General features: G+C 40.1%; 1 protein-coding gene and 1 pseudogene across 9 annotated transcripts; one reads left to right on the forward strand and one right to left on the reverse strand.

Moving 5' to 3' along the window:
• The first annotated feature begins 1 nt into the window (after position 1).
• Positions 2-24992, forward strand: ARMC10 (armadillo repeat containing 10). 9 transcript variants are annotated; one of them, XM_034964689.3, is made up of 9 exons: positions 29-144; positions 286-583; positions 925-1029; positions 8867-9015; positions 9215-9247; positions 11811-11945; positions 17690-17866; positions 22479-22550; positions 23498-24992. In XM_034964689.3, exons 2-9 carry the CDS (start codon positions 421-423, stop codon positions 23750-23752), a joined length of 1089 nt encoding a protein of 362 aa, XP_034820580.1. In that variant the 5' UTR covers positions 29-144; positions 286-420; the 3' UTR covers positions 23753-24992. The 9 variants fall into 9 exon arrangements, with proteins under 9 accessions (XP_063462390.1, XP_063462393.1, XP_034820581.1 ...); XM_063606319.1 differs by lacking the exon at positions 925-1029 and having other exon boundaries at positions 33-144; XM_063606320.1 differs by lacking the exons at positions 925-1029; positions 9215-9247 and having other exon boundaries at positions 2-144.
• LOC117981061 (quinone oxidoreductase-like) lies at positions 11954-17683 on the reverse strand (annotated as a pseudogene).
• Position 24993: the final 1 nt, after the last annotated feature.

Here is a 24993-nt window from a genome sequence, read left to right on the forward strand (position 1 = left end):
GTGGCACCGCCCCGCGCTCCGCTGCCAGGGGCGGGAGAGAGGAATGGTTGCTTCACGCCCCGGGGGAAGAGACGGGAAGCTCGGCTCTGGGTTGCGGGCCCCGGCGTCTCCGCGTGGGGCGCACCGTCCGACCCGCCCCTCCCGGTGTGCAGCGCCCCGCACCGCCCCGCCTCGCTTGGGAGAAGCCGCCGGGACGCGCAGGGCTGGAGTGGGCGGTTATAGGCTTTGAGCTAGGCCGTTTCCGGGAGGCGGAGCTCAGACCCCATTTCCTTTCTCCACATCCAGGTCAGGTGGCGTTTGCTGTGGCGGCTAGGCCCGCGTGCGCTGGAGACCTCCGCGCTGGCCCCCGCGAGCCTCCTGCGCTGGCCCCCGCGAGCCTCCTGCCCTGGCCCGGCGCTGCGGCTCTGCCGCGGCGGCAGCATGGGTGGCCCCCGGGGCGCGGGCTGGGTGGCGGCGGGCCTGCTGCTCGGCGCGGGCGCCTGCTACTGCATTTACAGGCTGACCCGGGGTCGGCGGCGGGGCGACCGCGAGCTCGGGATACGCTCTTCGAAGTCCGCAGGTGGGACCGCGGGGTTTCCGGCAGGTGAGCGGGGACTGGGCAGGGGGGCTCCCCAGGCCGGGGTGGTGGCTTGCGTGTGCTCGGGGTAAAATGAGGAGCCGAGCTAGAGGGAGAGGCAGTACTTGTGTGAGTGCAGGGTGCTGCGCCGCCCCCGCCGCCCCTTTGCTGACTATACTGGTATGAAAACTTGCCCTGGCTTTCCTGCCTGAGCTCCGCGTCACAGCGGAGGATTAGATTTCTTAAAAACCTGTTGATGGCCTCTCATTTTAAAGCTTGCTCCGGGCCTTTGTGTAACTAAAGGGGTTCTCCCGATTGTGGAAGGGCTGTTGAGGGGCCCAGAGCCATAGGTCAATCTCTGCTTGCAGGTGCCCTGGAAGAAGGGACGTCAGAGGGTCAGTTGTGCGGGCGCTCGGCCCGGCCTCAGACGGGAGGTACCTGGGAGTCACAGTGGTCCAAGACCTCGCAGCCTGGTGTGTGTTTTGGAAATGGGAACAGTTGTCTGCGCGAGACACACCCTCCCAGCGGACAAATGCATGATTCGGTTTCTGTCCAAAAGTTGATCGGTACATTAAAACCCTCCAAAGGCATGTTTCACATCATGGAAGCTGTTAGGGAAATAATTTAAAATATCATATCTGCCATCCAAGAAACTCCTGTCCACAATTGTAGAAGAGAGCTAAACAGCTTCATTGTTGAATAAGCACAAACTAAATTGCCTCACACATCACGGGCAATTTGCTAATGGGATAGCAGGAAGAATTCTAATTCCTTTAAATGTAGCTGGACAGATAGAACCGATTTCATATTACATACGTGTTCTCAAGATAAAAAATAATTTGTCCTTAGGTAAGAGGACTTGACAGTACCATTTGCTACATGTAGTTTATCCTAAATTTACTGGTAATTGGGGTGGTTGTTATCTAATTGCCTTTATCCAGAGGAAAAATAAAAATATCTTTATGATGTGGAACCAGGTGCCCAGGCTAAAAACTCAACAGAGTTGGGGAGATTGGGGCTCTATCTTCCTGGAAGAGTAGGTTTCAAAGAGTACACTTTCAAACAGTAGGCTCCAAAGCTTTTAAGAAAGTCTTTCTTGGGCTGTAAAACTGGCCAAATGCTTATTTCACTTTTAAAAAGATTTACAGGCTGGGTGTGGTGGCTCACACCTGTAATCCCAGCACTCTGGGAGGCCAAGGCAGGCGGATCATGTGGTCAGGAGTTCAAGACCAGCCTGACCAACATGGTGAAGCCCCATCTCTACTAAAAATACAAAAATTAGCCGGGCTTGGCGGTGGGTGCCTGTAATCCCAGCTACTCAGGAGGCTGAGGCAAGAGAATCACTTGAACCCAGGAGGCAGAGGTTGCAGTGAGCCAAGATTGCACCATTGCACTCCAGCTTGTGCGACAGAGCAAGATTCTGTCTCAAAAAACAAAAAACAAACAAACAAAAAGATTTACATTTGTATCAGAGAAGCAGAAAAAGGAGTTTTGTTTTGTTTTCAGACAGGGACTCGCTCTGTCACCCAGGCTCGGTGCAGTGGCACAATCACAGCTGCAGCGGCGCAATCAATCACAGCTGCAGCCTCCACTTCCCTGGGCTCCTCCCACCTCACCCCACTAAGTAACTAGGACTACAGGTGCACACCGACACCTGGCTAATTTTTCTATTTTTTTTAGGAGACGAGTTTTCACCATGTTGCCCAGGCTGATTTGAACTTGGCTTAAGCAGTGCTCCTGCCTCAGCATCCCGAAGTGCTGGAATTACAGGATTGAGCCTCCTCACCTGGCCAATAAAGGATTTATAATTACAAGTTTGCACGAGGGAATGCTTTAAGAAAAAGGGAGTGGAAGGGGAAGGTCTCTTTCACTTTTGCCTCTAGGTATAATTCAGCTTTTTTTTTTTTTAAGATTTGTATTTACCCTTACTGTATTAGTCCATTTTCTGTTGCTTAGAATAGAATATCTGAAACTGGGTAATTTATTAGGAAAGAAATTTATTTCTTAGAGTTATGGAAGCTGAGAAGTCCAAGATTGAGGGTCCGTAGCTGGTAAGGGCTTTCTTGTTGTAGCATAGGGCATCCCAAGGCCAGAGGGGCAAGTGTGTTAACATGCTGACTCAGGTCTCTTGTTCTTATAAAGCCACCAGTCCTGCTCATTAATCCATGAATGGATTAATTCATTCATGAGGACAGACCCCTCATGATCCAGTCACCTCTTAAAGGCCTTACCTCTCAATACTGCCACATTGGGAATTAAGTTTCGACATGAGTTTCGCAGGAGACATTCAAATCATAGCATTTACAAGGCCTAATTTGTTGTCTTTGCCCATGTCAGAGATATCTTTGTATAAGTACATTGGGAAGGTGTCCTGGACTCAGATATCTTCTCAGTTATACTGACTCAATCTGATGAATGTGGACAGTCTTTTAAACTTAAACTTAACAGTTCCCATAATCATCATTATCTTAGGTAAGGCAGCTTAAAAAATAATTTGCTCACAGTCCCTTCTTCCTGAAGCTACTCCTTTATCATTGAAGAAGACTTGAGAAATGCTCATTTCATCATCAGTATGGTTTGGCTTTGTGTCCCCACCCAAATCTCATCTTTTTTTTTTTTTTTTTTGAGACGGAGTCGCACTCTGTCTCCCAGGCTGGAGTGCAGTGGTATGATCTCAGCTCACTGCAACCGCCGCCTCATGGGTTCAAGCGATTCTCTTGCCTCGGCCTCCAGAGTAGCTGAGATGACAGGTACACACCATGTGCCTGGCGAATTTTTTTTGTATTTTTAGTAGAGACAGGGTTTCACCATGTTGGCCAGGTGATGTGCCTGCCTTAGCCTCCCAAAGTGCTGGAATTACAGGCATCAGCCACCGTGCCCGGCCCAAATGTTATCTTGAATTGTAATCCCATAATCCCTACATCGTGGGAGGGACCCGGTGGAAGGTAATTGAATCACGGGGGCAGTTCCCCTCCCCCCCATGCTCTTCTGGTGATAGTTCTCAGGAGATCTGATGGTTTTATAAGGGGCTTCCCCCTTTGCTCTGCACTCCTTCTCTTTCCTGCTGCCTATGAAGAAGGAAGTGTTTGCTTCCCCTTCCACCATGATTGTAAGTTTCCTGAGGCCTCCCCAGCCATGCGGAACTGTGAATCAATTAAACCTCTTTCCTTTATAAATTACCCAGTCTCGGGCAGTTCTTCATAGCAGCATGAGAATGGACTAATACAGTCATCATCATGCTTAGATTTCAGAAGATGATCTTTTGTTTTTTGTTTGTTTTGTTTTTGTTTTTTTTTTTTGAGATGGAGTCTTGCTTTGTCGCCCAGGCTGGAGTGCAGTGGCGATCTTTTCTTTGTTTTAAACTCACACCTCTAATCCCTTTGGGAGGCTGAGGTGGAAGAATCGCTTGAGCCCAGAGTTCAAAACCAGGCTGGGCAACATAGTGAAACCCCATCTCTACAAAAAATAGAAAAATTAGCCAGGCATGGTAGTGTGCACTTGTAGTCCTAGCTACTCAGGAGGCTGTTTTGGGAGAATTCCTTGAGCCCAGGAGGTCAAGGCTGCAGTAAGCTGTGATTGTGCCGCTGCTCTCCAGCCTGGGCAAAAGAGCAAGACTCTGTCTTAAAAAATAAAAAAAAAAATTAAAATAATTTTTGTACTAACGTGGTTTGAGAGCATTGAAAAAGATGGAAACAGTCCCAATTCATCCAACAATCTAACGTCATAACCTGACAAGGATGGTAAGAAAAACTATAAATCTGTCTCAACTATGAATAAAGATATAAAAATCTTAAAATATTAGCAAGTCAAATCTATCAGGGGATTAAAGTAATAATATACCAAGGCCAAATGGACATGGAAGGAGGAGTCATACTAGAAAAAGGAAAAGCCACATGATGACCTCATAATAAAAAGGCATTAAAATATTTCTTTCCATAGCTGAAGACTTGGGAAAAAAAAAGAAAAAATTTTTTATCATTTCTGATAAAAACTTGCAGCAAGTAAGGAATAGAAGGAAATGTTCTTAAGTTGATCAAGTACATCCATCAAAACCCAAAAGCAAATATCGTATTTAATAGACACACTAGTTAGTCGCATCCTTATCAAACTCAAGAACAAGAGAAGGGTGTCTGCTATCACAGCTACTATTCAACGTTCTTCTGGAGTCATCGCTTGATAACAAAACAACATGCATAAATATTGGAGGCAGAATTATAATCGTAGGTGGCATAATGATTTACTTGGAAAAATCCAAGAGAATTAACTAACTACTAGAAGCAATGAGTTTAATAAAATATCTTGAGTACAAGTAAATATACCCAAATCAATAACTTCTTGTATACATGCAGTAACAATTCAAAATTTTAATTGAAAATATTTTATTTGACAGAATGAGACCCTGTTTCAAAAAATATATATCATTCATGATAGCTATAAAAACTTTAAAAATTAGGAATTCACTTTAAAAACTAGGAGTTCCTGTAGTGAGAAGATAATTTACTGAAGGGCCTAAGACTACATAAACAGGCATATTGTGTTCCCAGTTGGAAAGATTCTGAACCATGACAGTTATCTTGAAATTTGTCTTGCTGCGTTATAATGTGGTAGTCACTTTTCATTCCCTTTGAGAATTGTAATTTCTCCTTGATTTACTGGAGGAGACCACAAACCACCGAGCCTAAGATTCTTTCACAGTCTTGTTGGCACAGAGCTAGATGGAAAGTAGAACACATGTTTGACTCCTCACCTGTGTAATAGCAGTCCAAAAACTCACCAGTGGAAGAGCTGAGTATTTGATGATCGCCCTCCTGTAAAATTTTTAGAGTTTTAAGTTTTACATTTCTTTACTAAGAAGTTATACATGGTTTTTGTTTTGTTTTGTTGTTTTGAGACGGAGTCTTGCTCTGTCGCCCAGGCTGGAGTGCAGTGGTGCGATCTCAGCTCACTGCAACCTCTGCCTCCCAGGTTCAAGTGATGCTCCTACCTCGGCCACCCGAGTAGCTGGGACTACAGGCATGTGCCACCACTGCTGGCTAATTTTTGTACTTTTCGTAGAGACGGGGTTTCACCATCTTGGCCAGGCTGGTCTCGAACTCCTGACCTCAGCTTATCTGCCTGCCTTGTCCTCCCAAAGTGGTGGGATTACAGGTGTGAGCCACCGTGCTGGGCCGATAAATGGTTTTTATTAGAATTCAAAGAGAATATATAGAATTAAAGTATAGGCTCATTATTTTATTTTATTTTTTATTTATTTGTTTATTTTTTTGAGATGGAGTCTTGCTCTGTTGCCCAGGCTGGAGTGCAGTGGTGGGATCTCGGCTCACTGCAACCTCTGCCGCCCAGGTTCAAGCAATTCTTCTACTTCAGCCTCCCGAGTAGCTGAGATTACAGGCATGTGCCACCATGCCTGGCTAATTTTTGTATTTTTAGTAGAGACAGGGTTTCAGCATCTTGGCCAAGCTGGTCTTGCACTCCTAACCTCGTGATCCGCCCATCTCAGCCTCCCAGAGTGCTGGGATTACAGGTGTGAGCCACCGCATTCAGCTAGGCTCATTATTTTAATATACTAGGAGGAATAATGGTTGAGAGGAAAGAGTAATGTAGGAGTAAAAAGATCTGGATTCTAAAGCCACTTTTGCTATTAATCAGCTATGTGTCCCATTAATGAAAATAATATACTAGTCACTTTAAATATTCTAGGTACAAAAGTGCTTTGAGGTAGGCACTATTAACTCCCACTTAGCAGATGAGTAAACTGAGGCTGAGAGAGCCTAAGTCTCTTACCTGGTAAGTAGCTTATTTGGGAATTTGAACTAGACAACCTGACCCCATAGCCTTGGCTTAGTTTTAACTACCACATTGTGCCTCTTCCCACCAAGTGAGAATTCTGTGATACAACACCGTGAAATTTTATCGTTAGTGATTTAATCCCTAGAAAAATTTTAAATGGCTATTTATAAAGAATTTATACATCTATAAGCTCTCTCTTTTTTAAAAACAAAAACAAAAACAAGGTTTCATTACTGTCACGCAAGCTGGAGTGCAGTGGTGCAATCTGGGCTTACTGCAACCTCTGCCTCCCAGGCTCAAGCAATTTTCCCGCCTCGGCCTCCCGAGTACCTGGGATTACAAGGCATCCTCCACCACGCCCGGCTAATTTTTTTCTGTTTTTAGTAGAGATGGGGTTTCACCATATTGGCCAGGCTGGTCTCAGACTCCTCAGTTCAAGTGATCTGCCCGCCTCAGCCTCCCAAAGTGCTGGGTTCACAGGCGTGAGCCACTGCACCCAGTCTATAAGCTTTTTAAAAATGACTTCATGAGATAACATATAACAAAGTGGTATGATTTTGAAATATCTCAAATATGGATGAGTTAAATTTATCACATTTCTGCCATGCATGTGCACGTGTATGTATGCATGTGTATATGAAATCATACAACTTCAGGGCTGTGTAGGAAACTCTGGAGCCAGTTACAGTATTAAGCCAACCCTTTTATTTGCAGATGAGAAAACTGAGACCCCCAAAAATAGTAAGTGACTTACTTGTAACTTTGATTTTTCATTTCTGTGATTTCTGCTACTAGCTACCCCTGTGACTTTAGGCAGATCCTTGAACAATCCTGGCTTCAGTTTCTTCCTGTGTAAAACAAGAGGTTTGGATGAACCCCAAATTCTTTCCATTCTAAAAAGCTGTGTTTTTATCATTCTTTCCTTTATCTTTTCAAGTATTCTTTGGGTGAAACCCTATTTTATAAGGTATTAATGAGGCCAACAGTGTATTCAAAAGTAAAAGGTCTTGATTAAGACTTGGTAGTGAGAATATTCTAGCTTTGAAGCTGTGACATTTTCTTAACATTTCTTATTTGGCTTCCTCAGGGCATCACATATTATATATCACGTACCACATATTGTTTCCCATCTATAATCTATACTTGTCCCTTTATTTTTGTGTGTGTGCGTGTGTGTGTGTGATTCTTCTTTGAGCAATATACTTAGTTATTTTAATTACAGAAATAATACCTGTTTATTGCAAAAAAAAAAAAAAAGTACTGTTGAGTACAGGGTAGAAAATAAAAGTCCTTCATAATCCCACTACCCAAAAATAATCACCTTTAACAATTTTATTTACTTATTATTTTTTTTAATAGAGACAGGTTCTCATTATGTTGTGCAGACTGGTCTCGAACCACTGGCCTGAAGTGATTCTCCTGCCTCCCAAAGTGCTGGGACTACAGAGATGAGCTGCTATGCCCAGCCTAACAATTTTGTGTGTTTTAAGAAAAAACACAGATTTGAGATCATGTAACACCTATTGTTGTGTAACCTCCTCCTCACCTACCCTTTCCCCTCCCCCCACCACCCCAATAAGAGTGTTATAAAATGGCTTCTGTTCTTCCTGTGGTGATTTCTGTAAAGAGGATTTTTTTTAAGGTAAAGCCATAAGTTTAAACATCATTGAGCAGATCCAGCATTTGGCTATCCTAGCTCTTCCTCAAAATGTCAGCTTTCCTTTTGTCATCACCGCCAGCAGGACTATTATTCTAGGATCCTAGTCATCATGCCTTGTATAAATCAAACAAAAATGCCACACTAGCAACAAGATTGGTTTACTCTCATAGCTTTCCTTCTATCTGATGTGCTCAGAAAAGATCTGCTTAATGCAAATCATATTTCCTAATTAATCTCTGTATAGGTAAGTGTTCATTGGATGGGTGTACCTCGTTTTTAAAAGGAGAAACAAAATGTTATCAGCATTTGAGGTATATAGTATTTGCATGAAGTGTCTTACTAACAGCCATATGCCAAGTGACCATTGACTAATTTCTTGGTATCTATAAGCCTACACTTCCCAGCTGTAATTTGAGAGTACTACAAGTATCTTCTTCCTAAGGATGTAAAGTGCTTAATACTGTGCCTGCCATACAAGTATGTATTCGATATTGTTTTAAAAATTTAAAAAAAACAGGCTGGGCACAGTGGCTCATACTGTTATCCCACCACTTTGGGAGGCCAAGGCAGGAGGACTGCTTGAGGTTAGAAGTTTGAGACCAGCCTGGGCAACACAGTGAGACCCCCATCTGTACAAAAAATGTTTAAAATTAGCCGGGTGTGGTGCATGTGCTAGGACCACAGGTCCTACCTACTTGGGAGGCTGAGGCGGGAAGATCACTTGAGCCCAGGAGATCAAGGTTGTAGTGAGCCATGATTGTGCCACCGCACACCAGCCTGGGTGACAGAGTGAGAGCCTGTTTCAAAAATAACCTCGTATTGATTTTAGCTTAACTTCAAATAACTTTCTTCTTATGCAGAAGACTTAACTGATGGTTCATATGATGATGTTCTAAATGCTGAACAACTTCAGAAACTCCTTTACCTGCTGGAGTCAGCTGAGGATCCTGTAATTATTGAAAGAGTTTTGATTACTTTGGGTAACAATGCAGCCTTTTCAGTTAACCAAGTAAGTACCTCAACTCAGCAAGCAAGCTCTTTACATTCTTACACACTAGCAGTAATTGTGACCCTGAATAAATTACTTAACCTCTCAGACCCTCAATTTCCTCATCTGTGCAATGTGGCTACTTATACTTAAAATATAATGTTTGTTTACTTCTGAAAAACACAGCCTAATAGTGATATGATTATTAATGTGATTATAGATCCCTATGAAGTTGATCACTGGCATCACATTCGTAAGTATATCTAATCAACGTTTACCATTTCATGGCCTTTTAAATTATTTAAAATTCAGCAGTGCTTCAGTAAAACAATGAATGCATCTAACATTTAAGTACATACTTTAAATTGTATATCGGTCTTATGAATATGATTCTGATGCTGATGGTCCCTGGACCACACTCTGATAACCACTAATCAATGTAAATGGCTCCTGCAAATGGAGACTTAACACTAAGACTAAAGAGCTTAATTTGAACAGGTGCTTCTTCCTACTCTTCCTCACAACCCTCCAGCATGAAAAAATAGTTAAAACAAAATTTCGTAATTGTTTTCAGCCAATGCCCTTTGTTAACATTGTCATAAGTACAAAATTATTTTGAATTTATAGTTTTTTTTAGCCCAGCTTTCTCCAGAATGGCAAGGTTTACTGTAAAGCCCTATAAATGTATAGGGAGATAGAGAATCTTTGTGCATTACGTACTCTTTCAGTTATAAATGACAGAATTCACTTTAAATTATTTTAAGCCTAAAAGGGAAAATATTGAGCTCAGCTAACTTGGACAGCGAAGAATAGCATTGATTTCAGGCACAACTGAGTCCAGTTCAAGGTTGCAGAGTTCCCAGAGTTCTCTCTTTCTCTACCTTTTGGCTTTGCTTATGGCCGCTCAATTTTATGTACTAGTCTTTATCTTTCTGGCCACAAAGTGGTTTTCTTCACCAGGGTTGAAAGAAAGCCACTAGCCTCTCTAAGCCTTCATCTCTGTAGCTCATTATCCAAAAGGTACAGTTGTTCTTCTAGGATCCAGTGTTAACCCTTTGGATCAATCTCCGGGGCAATTTCTGGATCAGTCGAGGGACCATGGCCCATATTTATTGAGGCCTGGTTCACATGAGCATCCTGCAGCTAAGTAGCAGGGATGGCTGTGAATACAAGTGAACAACAATCCCAGCAGGGACTGTGTGGGACAGAGGAGATGCCACATCTGCCCCCGTGGAAAGAGAGCCACTAGACAAGCAAAAACAATAGCTAGTGATTAATGTGTTAGCCTGCCTTTAAAGGAGTATTTCTGATGGCATAATTTTGTATTCCTCTAAAATAAGTTGTAGTCAGAGTAGGCCAGTACCCACTGGAGAAGAAGGACTTTCTTGAGCAGCGGGGGTCAGTGCCCTCACCATCAATTATAGTACCTTAATCTGCTTTAACAATACAGTTAAAAAAAAAAAAAAACTTTTCTAGTAACTGCAAGTCCTTCGAAAGAACTTGAAATTGTAAAGGGAAAGTTTATTTCTCTTTTAATGCTAAGATCACCCTTAACGGTAAAATGGAGTATTGAGCTATTTCTAAGAAGTAGATTTTGGCAGTCTTTTTCTTTTTTCCTGCTAGAATAGCATGTCTTCATTTGACAAGAATAATTTTTAGCATATTTTTCTTACAAGAATTAAAGCAATTTAATTCTTTCAATGTTTGAGCCAAAAGCACATGGTAACATAGTATTGCAACTAACTGTAAGACATCCCAGATTATTTTCCCTCTGAATATTTGGGTACCATTTCTCTTCTTTTTTTTTTTTTTTTCTTTTTTTTTGTGGCAGAGTCTCACTCTGTTGCACGGGCTGGAGTGCAGTGGTGCAGTCTCAGCTCACTGTAACCTCCTCCCAGGTTCAAGCGATTCTCCTGCCTTAACCTCCCCAGTAGCTGGGATTACAGGCACCGGCCACCACACCTGGCTAATTTTTGTATTTTTAGTAGAGATGGGGTTTCACCATGTTGGCCAGGCTGGTCTCTACCTCCTCACCTCAAGTGTTCCACTCATCTCGGCCTCCCAAAGTGCTGGGATTGCAGGTGTGAGCCACTGCGCCTGGCCCTGGGTACCATTTTTCAAACTGTGTGGAACCTGATTCTGCAAGATATCAGTGCGTTCCCACCACTTCCACTGCTGAAAAAATGACCCTTTTTTTGTGTTTAGTTCATAGACATACTATCGTCAACACACCCCTCTTCAAGATTCCCAATGCACATGGACATATTAAAGAAACATGCTTACTCTTGTTATACTCAGATTTTCCTAAACTTAGCTAACCATGGGAAACCACCCCCCCTTATTTTTATGGAACATCTCTTAACATTTTGAGGGATTAGTGTTTCAAATAATACGTGTTAGCAAAACACTACTTTAGTATTCTAAATCCAAAACACTAACTTTAGTATTCTAAATTATAACACTTTTCCAGTTTTGCCTATAATGGAGAAGTCATATAACTCATCTCAAAGAAAAATAATTTTATTTGTAAGTTGCTTCAAGATCGTTATAGTATCTCTATAAATTTTTATTGTATTTCTCAACATTGTAGTTTAAATAATTATATATCTTAATAATCTTATTTTCAATGGATTTTCTTTACCTATAAAAGTATGGGTAGTGAGATTTTTTTTAAATATGAATTAAATATTTGTATATGGGAAAGATATTCCCAAAAAGCCGTTGATTTTTAATTGTATTTGTGGATGCAAAGAATTCAGTGAACGGAGATGCATACTGAAGTCCCAGTCCTGCTTTTTTTTTTTTCCCCCTCGTAGGCTATTATTCGTGAATTGGGTGGTATTCCAATTGTTGCAAACAAAATCAACCATTCCAACCAGAGTATTAAAGAGAAAGCTTTAAATGCACTAAATAACCTGAGTGTGAATGTTGAAAATCAAATCAAGATAAAGGTAAGTTGACTGAAAATCACAAATGTATAAGGTTTTCTATAAATAAAAAATAACAAAAAGATGAGTAATGAAACTTTAGTAGACTATCCTTTGTAATTTTACAGCCAAGGATTACCTTTAGAGGAATGGAGAATAAGACAGAAGAGGGAGGGACCTGAACTAGCCAATAAGAGGTACAATAAGACTTTTGTTTCAGTAAAATAATGCTTGTTTATTCTACAGGTTATCCTCTACATCAGGGACAGGCACTGGTGACAGTAATAGCCTTAAGGCTATAGGCACCAACCAAATAGTGAATATAGTTGGCTGAAAGTTGGGACAAGACTGCGCTAGAACTAGAACTAGTATTACAAGAGATTCATTCAGGGAGCATATCCGATGCTACATATTCATAAATATGGTTGTTAATGCATACAGTTTGGCTAGTTTTGCCTTTGAAATTAAGTGTACTATATGAGTGTATTGCAAAATGTTAAGTCACTGTATGCTTTAGCTCTTTCAATGGATGAGGCAAATGTGCAAATAGATTAAACTGACTTTTACAGAATAACTGTTCCTTTATCTTGTTGTATGGGGAGAAATCCTCCATTTTAGGATGCACATAAAATGCTAACCTACGTTACTGACATTGCTTTAATGCTTTTTCAAAAATGTTATTTATGAGGCAGTTAACCTGTAAAAAAAATAGTTAACTTGGTAAATGCCAACAGTTAAAACACTTCAGCCATGGCATATATAGCCAGAACCCAGTGATACCCCTTGGTTATAGAAAAGAGCAGTGTTTTATGTTTATTATTGAAACAGGACTCCCATGTTCAAACCAGAAATTGTCAGTCAACAGAACAAATCAGGTCAAGACAATCACGAAACAAGAGACAGGAGGATGTGCTCATATGAAGAAAAAAACTACAAATAACCAAACTTTATTTCCTTGAATATAATGTTGATGGCAAGATTTGTAAGAGGTAATCTCTGTATTTAGTTTAGATAAAGACTTCCAGCCCAAAACACTGTTAAGCAGTAACTGTGAGGAGCTATGCAGAAGTGATGAGAGGCAAGTACTATATAGACTAGAAAATTTAATTTTCTACAGAATTACAGATTACTATGCTATGAAGCAAAAGCAGACCATTCTTATGTGTCAAATTGGTGAGCTTATTAATTTCAATAAAAATATATGACCCCCATCACACAAACAGGTAACTCTAAATCTACTTTGAAAATCTGATCAGTCAAGAAGTATTACCAGTTTGGAGGCTATGTACCAAGTGTCATACCAAAGATAAGGCTGCTGTCCTCACAGAATATATGGGGTCATTGACAATCAATTAGAATATCCAATGAAGTGGATATTCTAATATTTGGAGAAATATTGGAAAACTAGCAAAGTGCCCTGGAAATTATGTGTTCTTGCCCTTCCACAAGACGTATAGATCCAGATGAGATTAGTTTGGAATAGGGGTCTTTTTTTAGTCCAGAAAATCTTTAGAGTCCAATACAGTTATGGCTAATCAGAGACTAAAGAACCTTTATGAAAGTAAGTAGGATTGGAAGTCCTTGGAAATTGAGAACGCTTATTTTGAATTAGCATGTTTTAATCAAAGGTATAGAATTAATCAAGTATCAGTTAAGAATTTCTGGAATGCACTCCAATGCCAAAAGACCACTAGCATGCTATTTTGTACTATGAAGATTTCCTGATTTGAAATAGAAGGTAAAAAAAAATATTGCCAGCCATAAAATAAATTTTACTCTACTTGCTTAGTTCTCCAAAGAAAAATCTTACTTTTTTCACATAAGAAACTCACTGGATCAAATGAATGTTAATTAAACAAAAGATTGTGTAAGTAAAACTGGGCAAAAGACAACCTCTGAAATCCATGAAAGAATTAATCATCAAAAGAGAAGAATCATTTTTACAGTAGCCCCATTGCCGTGAGAGATATTTTCATGAGCCTGGGCCACCTCTCCAACATATAGTGAGAACCTATTACAGGTTTCAGCCAACCAATTTCCATTCCAGCTTGACAGGCTGCTGCAAATTGCTGAGATTCCTCCTTGGTTGAGGAAAATAGAGTAACGACAATTTTACTAGACTCTTTTGCCATAGTGTCCCATGGGTTTATTTCAATGGTACCACTGTTGCCAACACCTATTACTCATCTTCCATATGACAAACAATTCGCATCTTTACTAAGATTTATATTAGCTATTATTTCAATAATCACATCAATTCCTTTCTTACCACACATTTCTTAATTTTATCAACATAGTTAACTTCTTTGTAATTAAACACTTTGTGGGCTCCATTTTGCAAAAGTCTTTTTGTCCCAAAAAGACTGTGCCCAAAACCTTTAAGACATAAACTCTAGCAATTTGGCGTGTTACTACTGTAGCTCCTCCACTAGCCCCATGAACCAGAACACTCTCCAGCTTTCATACAGACACTGTGAATCAGAGCTCAATATGCAGTAAGATATGGGATACCAATGGCAGCATTTTGTTTTAAAGTCCAGTTTTTCAGGCAGTTTGGAAACAGCGTAATCTGCTCCCAGAGATTGTGCCGGTAGTGAAAACTGTCACTTTTCTTGAAAGTAGATGCATTCCCTCCAACAGCTTCCATTACCCCAGTTACATCTGAGCATAGAATAAGGTGGTTTTCTATTATAAATACCAGAGTAAATGTATGTCTCCATGGGGTTGACACCACACGCATGAACCTTGATTACAACTAATGGTCTTTTGGAACTGGTACTGCAACATCTGACTGAGTTTCAGGACTTCTGGTCTACCAAATTCAAACACTCTAACAGCTCTCATCATCTTTTTTTCAGTTGCCATGGTCATCTAGATAAAAGCTCTAGAGTGGGAATCAAAATCTGCAAGGGCTCCTTCATATTCCACTGAAGGAGGCTGGCCAGGCTGCTTCTAACTTTTGCAGCCAACAAGACTTTTGGAGTTGGGGTTCAGTTTAATCTAAGGGTGCTAAAGGAACCAGGCCAGGGTCAGATAATGTCAGCAGAAAAATGCAATATTAGGAAATTATGTTATTTCAATTCAATATTTATCAAACCTCCTGCTTTGTGGTGCAGAGTATACAAATGAGCATGATGCAACTCTTGTTCTAAGAAAGGTGGAAGGAAGGATAAGGCAAGTCCTTAAATAATTGTAAGTCAAGGCAGAACATAATAAAGTCCTTTAAAGAAAAATGTAAGTAAAACATGATTGAGTACATAGAAAGGAGAGATTTCATCCAAAAGTTTCTGTAAGAGGTGGAGTCTGACCTGGCTCTTGAGAATGTTACCCTACAGGTAGAGTTGGGGAAGGAGAGATTTCCAAGAGAACAGAACAAGATGAGGTGGACACAGCTGCAGGAATAACTAAGCTGGTCTATTTGGTAATCTTGTTATTATAATTGAAATGGTAAAAAGATTCAGATATAATAAGGATGTAAACAGTCCACACATTTTAGGAAATGCTTTGAAAGACATCAGCATCTTACAGAAGTATATGATTTATAAAGAGCTAAATAAATGCCATGTTTTTAAAGGATGGATGTATAATTAAATTGTAACCAAAGAGAACCAGTTGACTTTCAAATGTAAATTAGGGCCAGGCGTGGTGGCTCACACCTGTAATCCCAACACTTGGGAGCCACGACAGGAGATTGCCGGAGGCCAAGAGTTCAAGACCAGTCTGGGCAACATAGTGAGACCCCATTTCTTTATTTTTGTTTGTTTTTGTTTTGAGATGGAGTCTCACTCTTGTTGCCCATGCTGGGGTGCAGTGGTGCAACCTCAGCTCACTGCAACCCCTGCCTCCTGTGTTCAAGCAATTCTCCTGCCTCAGCATCCTGAGTAGCTGGGATTACAGGTGCCCACCACCACGCTTGTAATTTTTTGTATTTTTAATAGATATGGGGTCTCACCGTGTTGACCAGTTTGGGTGAGACCCCATTTCTAAAAAAAAAAAAAAAAAAAAAAAAAAAAAAAAAAATTTATTAGCTGGGCATAGTGGCATGCATCTGTAATCCCAGCTACTCAGGAGTCTGAGACAGGGAATTTGAGGCTGCAGTGAGCTGTTATCACACCACTGCACTCCAGCCTAGGTGATAGAGTGAGACCCTGTCTCTAAAAATAAATGTAATTTAGATCTTGAAACCAGATTAAAAGTTTAATCTCTCATTGCTTTACTGCCATTTAGTTTCTATGGTAACATGGATACATTTGGGATTTTTTTTAAATTAATAATTGTTTATGGGACAATTGGTAACTTACCACTTCAAATTAGGAAAATTTTCTTAGCAGTTAGAACTTTTGGTGGAGTTCAGATTTGCTTAAGTGATTAGCAGTTATCTGTAAAACATCATTTTTGTAAGCTAGAAAGCTTATGGCCAGGGCGGACATGGTGGTGCACACCTGTAATCTCAGCACTTTGGGAGGCTGAGGCAGGCAGATCACTTGAGCTCAAGAGTTTGAGACCAGCCTGGGCAACATGGTGAAACCCTGTCTCTACAAAGAATACAAAAATTAGCTGGGCATGGTGGCACTGCAGCCTGTGCGGCAGTGAGACCTTGTCCCCCCAGAAAAAAAGAAAGCTCATGGCCAGACACAGAAAGTAGAGTTTCAGAAAAGTTTCCATCACACTGAGTTTAGTTGTGTCATGTATGATACAAGAGTACTACAGCATTGCATTACTTTTTACCAGTGATAGTTAACAATATTATGAAGGAGTGAATTTTATATATATATATACACACACACACACACACACACACACACACCCCTAGGTAAATAAGAACCTTAGGCCAAGTATAATTTTGTTCTGCTTACTTTTGATAGGATTAATTCTAGGGAAAGATTCTGTTTCACATTATCCTCCCATTCTTTACTTCTGAAATGATGTAGCTCTCTAGACCCTACTGCTAAGGTACTTATTACTATGATACAAAATAGCCTCACATCTTCTTCCCTGATCCCAGTGTGCGCAGACCGCAGACCAGTTGAAACAGAAAGGTGGACTAAGATGGGAGGCCTCCAACTAGGGAGAAGCCACTGGTGTTAACAGCATGATCTCTGGGCTTGGCTATTGCATCCCCACCTGCTGTCTGACATTGGGCAGGGGACCCGAGCTCTTTAAAGACTTAAAAGTCCTTGTTTGCAAGATAGCCGTAATAGTACAACACCCAACTCATTAGAGTTGTCTTCAGGATTAAGTGAGGAGTATTTGTAAAATGCTAAGCACTGTGCCTGGAATTACCAAAGGAAGCTTTTAAAAAGTCAACAACTTTTGAGGGCCAGATAGAAATGTCATATTTTGGCCGGGCACGGTGGCTCACGCCTGTAATCCCAGAACTTTGGGAGGCCGAGGCAGGCGGATCGTGAGGTCAGGAGATCGAGACCATCGTGGCTAACATGGTGAAACCCCGTCTCCGCTAAAAATACAAAAAAATTAGCTGGGCATGGTGGCGGGCGCCTGTAGTCCCAGCTACTCTGGAGGCTGAGGCAGGAGAATGGCGTGAACCCAGGAGGCGGAGCTTGCAGTAAGCTGAGATTGCGCCACTGAACTCCAGCCTGGGAGACAGCGAGACTCCGTCTCAAAAAAAAAAAAAAAAAAAGAAATGTATTTTTTGAGGAGTCGGTTCCATCCTGAGCAGTAGCCCTACTCCACTGTGCAGAAAAGTGGCTGTTCAGTAGAAAAATTTTGGAGATTCTAAGATGCTCATTTTCCTCCCCTGCCTTCAGATATACATCAGTCAAGTATGTGAGGATGTCTTCTCTGGTCCTCTGAACTCTGCTGTGCAGCTGGCCGGACTGAGATTGTTGACAAACATGACTGTTACCAATGACCACCAGCACATGCTTCACAGTTACATTACAGACCTGTTCCAGGTGTTACTTACTGGAAATGGAAACACGAAGGTATGAAGAGCTATTGTGTCAAGCTTATTAACATTGAAATAGTATTTGCAGGCCACCTATCTTAAGTTGATGTGCCTCAAAGAGGAAGATTTATTAAAAACTCACATGGGCCCAAGAAAGTATATTATTTTTAGTCCCAAATATTCCATTGCAAAATTAACTTGTGAAAACCATCTGTTGTTTCACTTATCAACAGATTCCTGTTCATTTGGTTTTCTGAGAAGCTAGCTTCCCCCCACCAAATATAGGAACATTGTGATTAAAAGGAGTCTGAGTAATAGTAGTGGTTAGTTGAATATTTTGCTTACCTCAGGGTTAACAAATCATTTTTTTGATTCAGTTATTTGTTGAAAAATATTTCTAAAACAACTTTTAAGCTGTAGTAAATGAAGTGTATTGAATATATGAAAGATGTCTCAGTGCTTCACTCTGTCCAGTTAGGTTGATATAAGAGGCAACAGATATTGAGCTGAATTAAGTAGGACCTTAGGAGATGCCCTATAAAAAGTTTCTTAAGTAAATCTCTCATATTAGTGTGCATTCTTATCAATTGCCATTTTTCAAGAAAAAGTAGCATAAAAATAGATTGTAGGCTAATTAAAAGTTCTGATAAGTTGGGTTGATTGTTCATCAAGGCTTTTTACCATGTTAGTCTGTGTTCTCTGGAACAGTTGAGAGACAAATGCATAAGCATTTTAGAAAGACCAAATGTGAAGCCATACTCCAAATATTCAACATCACTGCAGTTATTTTTGAGTTTATCAAGATGTGATTACAGGAGAGTCTTACTGTAGTCCTGCTTTTATGTTTCCAAGGTGTTTGTACATGGACTTTCCTCTTTTCCAATAGCCAAACTTGTTTGGATGTGATCCAAGATGTACCAAAAGGTATTGAAAATTAAATGTAAGAGTCGTCTTCTAGCAATATTGCACCATTCCCAGGCAGTTTCCAACATGCATCAACATGTCTGTCTCCAGTGGAACAAGATAACTTCCAGCCCCTGAACCCCTGGGGAAACTCCTTCCCTCTTTACTGTATGTTGTTGCCACTGTAGGAGAAATCTCTCCTCTGCCTGACTCTGCAGCTGCTTTACCCAGAACCTCAGGAGGAACTCTGAGTCCAGAGCCAGGCTGAGTTCAGCCAGGCAAGTCTGGCCTTGGGGCTGTATATATCTGTCTCAGACATCGTCTGTGTTTTCATATATTTTTTGACTTTTTAAAAGATGACCCAGACCACAATAGTATGTTCTATTTTTGTTTTGTTGTGTTGTGTTTTTCCATTACATTGCTTAGTACAGTATTTCTAGGATAGAAAATTTGCTTTCTTGGTCTGCCTTGGAACATACCTAACAATTACAACATTGATTTTCCATAAAAATTGAGTTTAAAGTTCCAACTTGCAAATGAACTTTTGGATAGTCATCCATTTGTTAGTGGGAAAGTGTGTCTGATTTAGGTATTTTCTCAGTAAATAACCACTAAAATGAATGTTTAAATATCTTATTTTGCTTAAGTCAGGGATCTCACTGTACTGTAATAACCGTTTGGGTACACCACTGATTGATAACTTAATGCAGATAGTGGAGGATTAACATAAATAAACTGTGTGCTTGTTACATCCTCAATGAAAACAAAACTAATGGTTTAAAATGTCCTAGTGTCACCACAAGATGGTGCATGTGACAAGGAAAAAAAAATGTCTTAATATGGTTTCAAACCAAAATCCATATATTTGTTTAATCTGTAGTTGTACTCTAACTGTTTATATATTTTTTTCTCATATTTAACTCCCTTCTACAAAGAATAGCAACATCAGATTTTAATACAGGATACCAAATAGCTATTGCTGTTGCTATTCCCTGGTTGTATACCTGCCCTCATTGACTATTAGTGGGTCTTAGATTTTGACTTCATCCAGGCTTATTTCATAAGTTCAGGACCATCCTATTTCATACCTCCTGTTCCTATTTTTCTAATTGAAACTTCATTGACATTGGAGCCAGGTGTTTTTTTCCTAACACTTATTCCTAGTGTTGCTGATAGCCAGTCAGGCCAGATGAGATCTGATAGTGACCTCCACGGAGTGCACTAAAGAAGGGTCAGAAGTCTCCTTTACTCTTTCACCCCCAGAGGCCTTAATTTATTAACAGCATCTCTTTGAAAAAGACAATCTCTGCATATTCAAGAAATGTTACCAGTGGACACTGCTGAGGATTGGAAGGGGCCAAAAGCATGGTGGCTTTTGTTTTTACCTTGTTCTCTTTTGCATTACTTAAAATTTTTATGATGACCAAGTAGTAATTTTCTAAAAATAAAGAAATATTTGATAAAAACAGTAAAATTAAGCAAAGTATTATGTCATCCTCAAATAAATTAGTATCTACAACATGATCAAAGGAATTGTGACTATACAGGATATTTGCATAAAAGACCAAAAAGAAAATACTAAAACTTTTCTTTCTCTTTTTTGACACAGAATCTCACTCTGTTGCCCAGGTAGATTGCAGTGGCATGATCTCTGCTCACTGCAGCCTTGAGCTTCTAGGCTCAAACAATCCTCCTACCTCAGCCTCCCTGGGACTTCAGTCACATGCCACCACGCCTGGCTGATTTTTGTATTTTTGGTAGAGACGGGGTTTTGCCGTGTTGCCCATGTTGCTCTTGAACTCCTGAGCTCAAGTGATCTGCCCACCTTGGCCTCCCAAAGTGCTGGGAATGCAGGCATGCGCCACCACACCTGGCCGAAAATACCAAAACTTAATCGTGATCATTTCTGGTTATGTAAATATGGGTAAATTTTCTTTTTCTTTCTGGTTTTCTGTTTTTTTGAAAGTGGTATGGTAAACATCTGTTGCCTTTGTAATAAAAAATTTTTCTAAAATAATATCCAGGTTCCTTCCCAGCTCTAGTGAAGAGCACATTTGTCCCATTTCCCTGAGTTAGTACCCCCCTCTATGCTTATTTTAGTTCCAGGTATCTTGTAGAAAGTATGGTTTCACATGGCCTTTGTTTTTAAAAGACTTGGAACCAACCCGAATGTCCAACAATGATAGACTGGATTAAGAAAATGTGGCACATATACACCATGGAATACTATGCAGCCATAAAAAATGATGAGTTCATGTCCTTTGTAGGGACATGGATGAAATTGGAAATCATCATTCTCAGTAAACTATCTCAAGAACAAAAAACCAAACACCGTATATTCTCACTCATAGGTGAGAATTGAACAATGAGAACACATGGACACAGGAAGGGGAACATCACACTCTGGGGACTGTTGTGGGGTGGGGGGAGGGGGGAGGGATAGCACTGGGAGATATACCTAATGCTAGATGACGAGTTAGTGGGTGCAGCGCACCAGCATGGCGTAAGTATACATATGTAACTAACCTGCACATTGTGCACATGTACCCTAAAACTTAAGAATAATAATTAATAAATAAAAAAGAGGCATTCTATTTGAGTCTTGTTATTACTGACTTTTCAGTTATAAGTGATAAGAATGCTGATATTTTAGCTAGTCACCCATTAGATAACATTTATTTGCTTATTATTTATATCATTGCTGGGCATGGTGGCTCATGCCTGTAATCCTAGTTACTTTGGGAGGCCAAAGTGAGAGGATTGCTTGAGGCCAGGAGTTCAAGACCAGCTTCAGCAATATAGTGAGACCCCCATCTCAATCAATCAACCGATCTATCAGTTTTTATCACTGTGCTTATTTATATGATTGTAAAACACTTTCACATTAAGATAACCTCAAAAATTCATGGTAGCTTACCAAAAGGGGCCATATTGTTATTTATTTAGTCTTGGTAACCAAACAGTTCCAAAATTTTTACAGTTTAAGTAGAAATGAGCTGAGCTTTGAGAGATTTTTTTGTTGTTGTTTTAAAGATTATATTTATTTCTTTTTTGTGGGGGGTGAAGATGGGGTCTAAGGGTCTCACTATATTGCCCAGGCTGGAGTGCAGTGGCCGTTCACAGGCACAATCATAGCTTACTACATCCTTGAACTTGAACATCCTTGAGATGGGAAGGCTCAAGAGATCCTCCCCCCTCAGCTTCCCAAGTACCTAGGACTACAGGCCGACACCATCATGCCTGGCCATACTTCACTTACCAGTAATCATAATGAAGATCGTGTATTTAACAGATGTTAAGCTTACCAACTGTTCAGATGTGCATGTGAGTTGGGGGTAGATGGTGAAGACATTTGCAATATTCTATCTCCCTGACATTATAATTGGGAAAAATTAGGTTTAAATAACAGTGTGATAGAAAACCTGTATCTCTGTGATAGGTTCTCTAAGAGTGGTACAAGACATTTGCAATATTCTCTCTATCTCCCTAACGGTGTAATTGGAAAAATGAGGTTTAAATAACACTGTTCTATGATAGGTTCTCTAAGAGTGGTGCCAAGTGTTATAAGAGTTCAGAGTGAGACCTTTAGAATGAACAGAGAAGGTTTCCTGGAGTAGAGAGAATTTGAGCCAGGCCTGGAAGCTTAGGCAGGACTTTAACAGGAAGACATGGTGAGAGAACAGCATGCCTGAGAGAGAAAATTCATGCTTGCCAGTCTGAGATAAGCCAGTATCATCTTCTTTCAGGTGCAAGTTTTGAAACTGCTTTTGAATTTGTCTGAAAATCCAGCCATGACAGAAGGACTTCTCCGTGCCCAAGTAAATAGCTTATATATTTATTTTGTAAATATACACATATATACATTTGAACAGACAGACAGATCTGGAAAGATTTAGCCTAAAATGTTAACAGGGATTCTGAGGAGCAGTATTAAAGGTGGTTTTTTAAATTCATTTTGTATGTATGAATTTCCTAAATTTTTTGCAATGAGCCTCTTTTACTTTTGAAAAACATTTTTAAAAATTCACCCTAGCAACAATAAATTATAACTTCTTTCTCTACCCAATTTTGGGTACAATTGTGCCATCCCATATTTTATACTTGAACTGTTTGTGTTTACATGTATCTTAGTATCCACTGAAACAGCAGTACTGAGTCCCCAGCATATGCTAGATGAGACACACCAGTGAGCACAGCGTGACATGGTACATGTCCTCATGAAGCTTACAGTCTAGTGGAGGGACAAAAATATATAACAAGTGAACAAGGTAATTAAAAGCTGTGATAAGTGTTCTGAATGCTGGGATAGAATGGAGCTCCACTCCTGTAGAAGAGGAACCATCGTATTCATCTGCTCATCCCTATTCCCCACCCAGCTCTGTGCCCTGTGGTGTATGGGCACTAAATGTTTGATGAAATAATGAGTTCCCATGAAAACCGTATGATGATCTTAAAAAAGAAAATGGTTGTTTTTCCCAAATAACCACATTCTAAAATTCCAAGGAAATTGTATTTTTCCAGCTGAAACACTCCCTTTTTTCCATTAGTATTACAGCGTGGGGGTACATAAGGTTTTATACATCTAAGTTATGCAATTTTGGGTTTTCTATGACAAAATTTTTTTAATGTGAGATACATTTTAAATGTGAATTTAAAAATTTTTAAATGTGAGTTATTCAATGTAGTTTTAAAATGTTAAAAATATACATGAAAAAGTTTTCATATATTGTTAATATAAAATAATACTCATTGTTTCATATTTCAGGTGGATTCATCATTCCTTTCCCTTTATGACAGCCACGTAGCAAAGGAGATTCTTCTTCGAGTACTTACACTATTTCAGAATATAAAGAACTGCCTCAAAATAGAAGGCCATTTAGCTGCGCAGCCTACTTTCACTGAAGGTTCATTGTTTTTCCTGTTACATGGAGAAGAATGTGCCCAGAAAATAAGAGCTTTAGTTGATCACCATGATGCAGAGGTGAAGGAAAAGGTTGTAACAGTAATACCCAAAATCTGATTGGTCATATTTTTCCAAAGAGTAATGCAGTCTGGATATAAACGTATTTTCTGTCTTCCTTATAAGGGGATTCTCCCAGCTGCTGAATTTAAACAGTAAATATCACATTTTGTCATTAACACAGCTATAACTTGCCGTGGTTCTCAGATTTATTTTGGACTATTTTGATGCCAAGTGAGTATAAGAGCTTGTACTGAAACCATTTATTTCTTTCTATTTTGCTATTTGCAAATGCTTGTTATCTTCCCTACATGAAGTGGCAGTAACCTTTTTCACATTTAAGCTACCCTTCTACCTTTTGAAGTGATTTGCAGTTACTCATCTGAGACAGCATCAGTATTTGACTAAATCATTGTTTCACAACTGAATAGTCTTGTTCTTCCAGTAGCAATGAAATCCTAAGCTCTTGAGGCCATTCACCTGCCAACCTGACCATACTGCTTTCAAAAGTCTTTTCTCATCAGTAGAATCTATTTTGGTCACTTCTAGTCAATGAAAAATGTAAACTTTTAGGAGAGAATGTTTCCTAGGACTCACCTACTCCATTCAATGTTACATATAAAATAGTGTGATCAATCACAATGTCCATCTTTAGACAGTTGGTTAAATAAATTATCTGGTCTTTGAAAAGACTGTGCTGGGCATGGTGGCTCTTGCCTGTAATCCCAGCACTTTGGGAGGCTGAGGCGGGCAGATCACCTGAGATCGGGAGTTTGAGACCAAGCCTGACCAATATGGAGAAACCCTGTCTCTACTAAGAATGCAAAATTAGCTGGGCATGGTGGTGCATGCCTGTAATCCCAGCTACTTGGGAGGCCGAGGCAGGAGAATTGCTTGAACCCGGGAGGCAGAGGTTGCAGTGAGCTGAGATAGTGCCATTGCACTCCAGCCTGGGCAACAAGAGCAAAACTCTGTCTCAAAAAAAAAAAAAAATGATGGAGCTCCGAATGTGCTTAAGTGGAAAGATATCTATGAAATATGGTGGTTTTTTAAAACACACAAATTATAGAATATGGGATCCCGTGTGTGTGTGTGTGTGTGTGTGTGTGTGTGTGTGTGTGTGTGTGTGTGTGTTTGAATGAAAAATGCTTATGTATTGACAGAACACTTCTAGAATGATACCCAAACTCCTGGAGTGGGAGTGGGGAATGCCTTCTACGTACACACTGTTCTACTGTTTGAATTTTTTACTATGAGCCCAAATTGTATAATCTTTTTTTAATAAAGGGGAGAAAAATCAC

Source organism: Pan paniscus, chromosome 6 (genome assembly GCF_029289425.2).
Source record: "Pan paniscus chromosome 6, NHGRI_mPanPan1-v2.0_pri, whole genome shotgun sequence".
Lineage (NCBI taxonomy): Eukaryota > Metazoa > Chordata > Mammalia > Primates > Hominidae > Pan > Pan paniscus.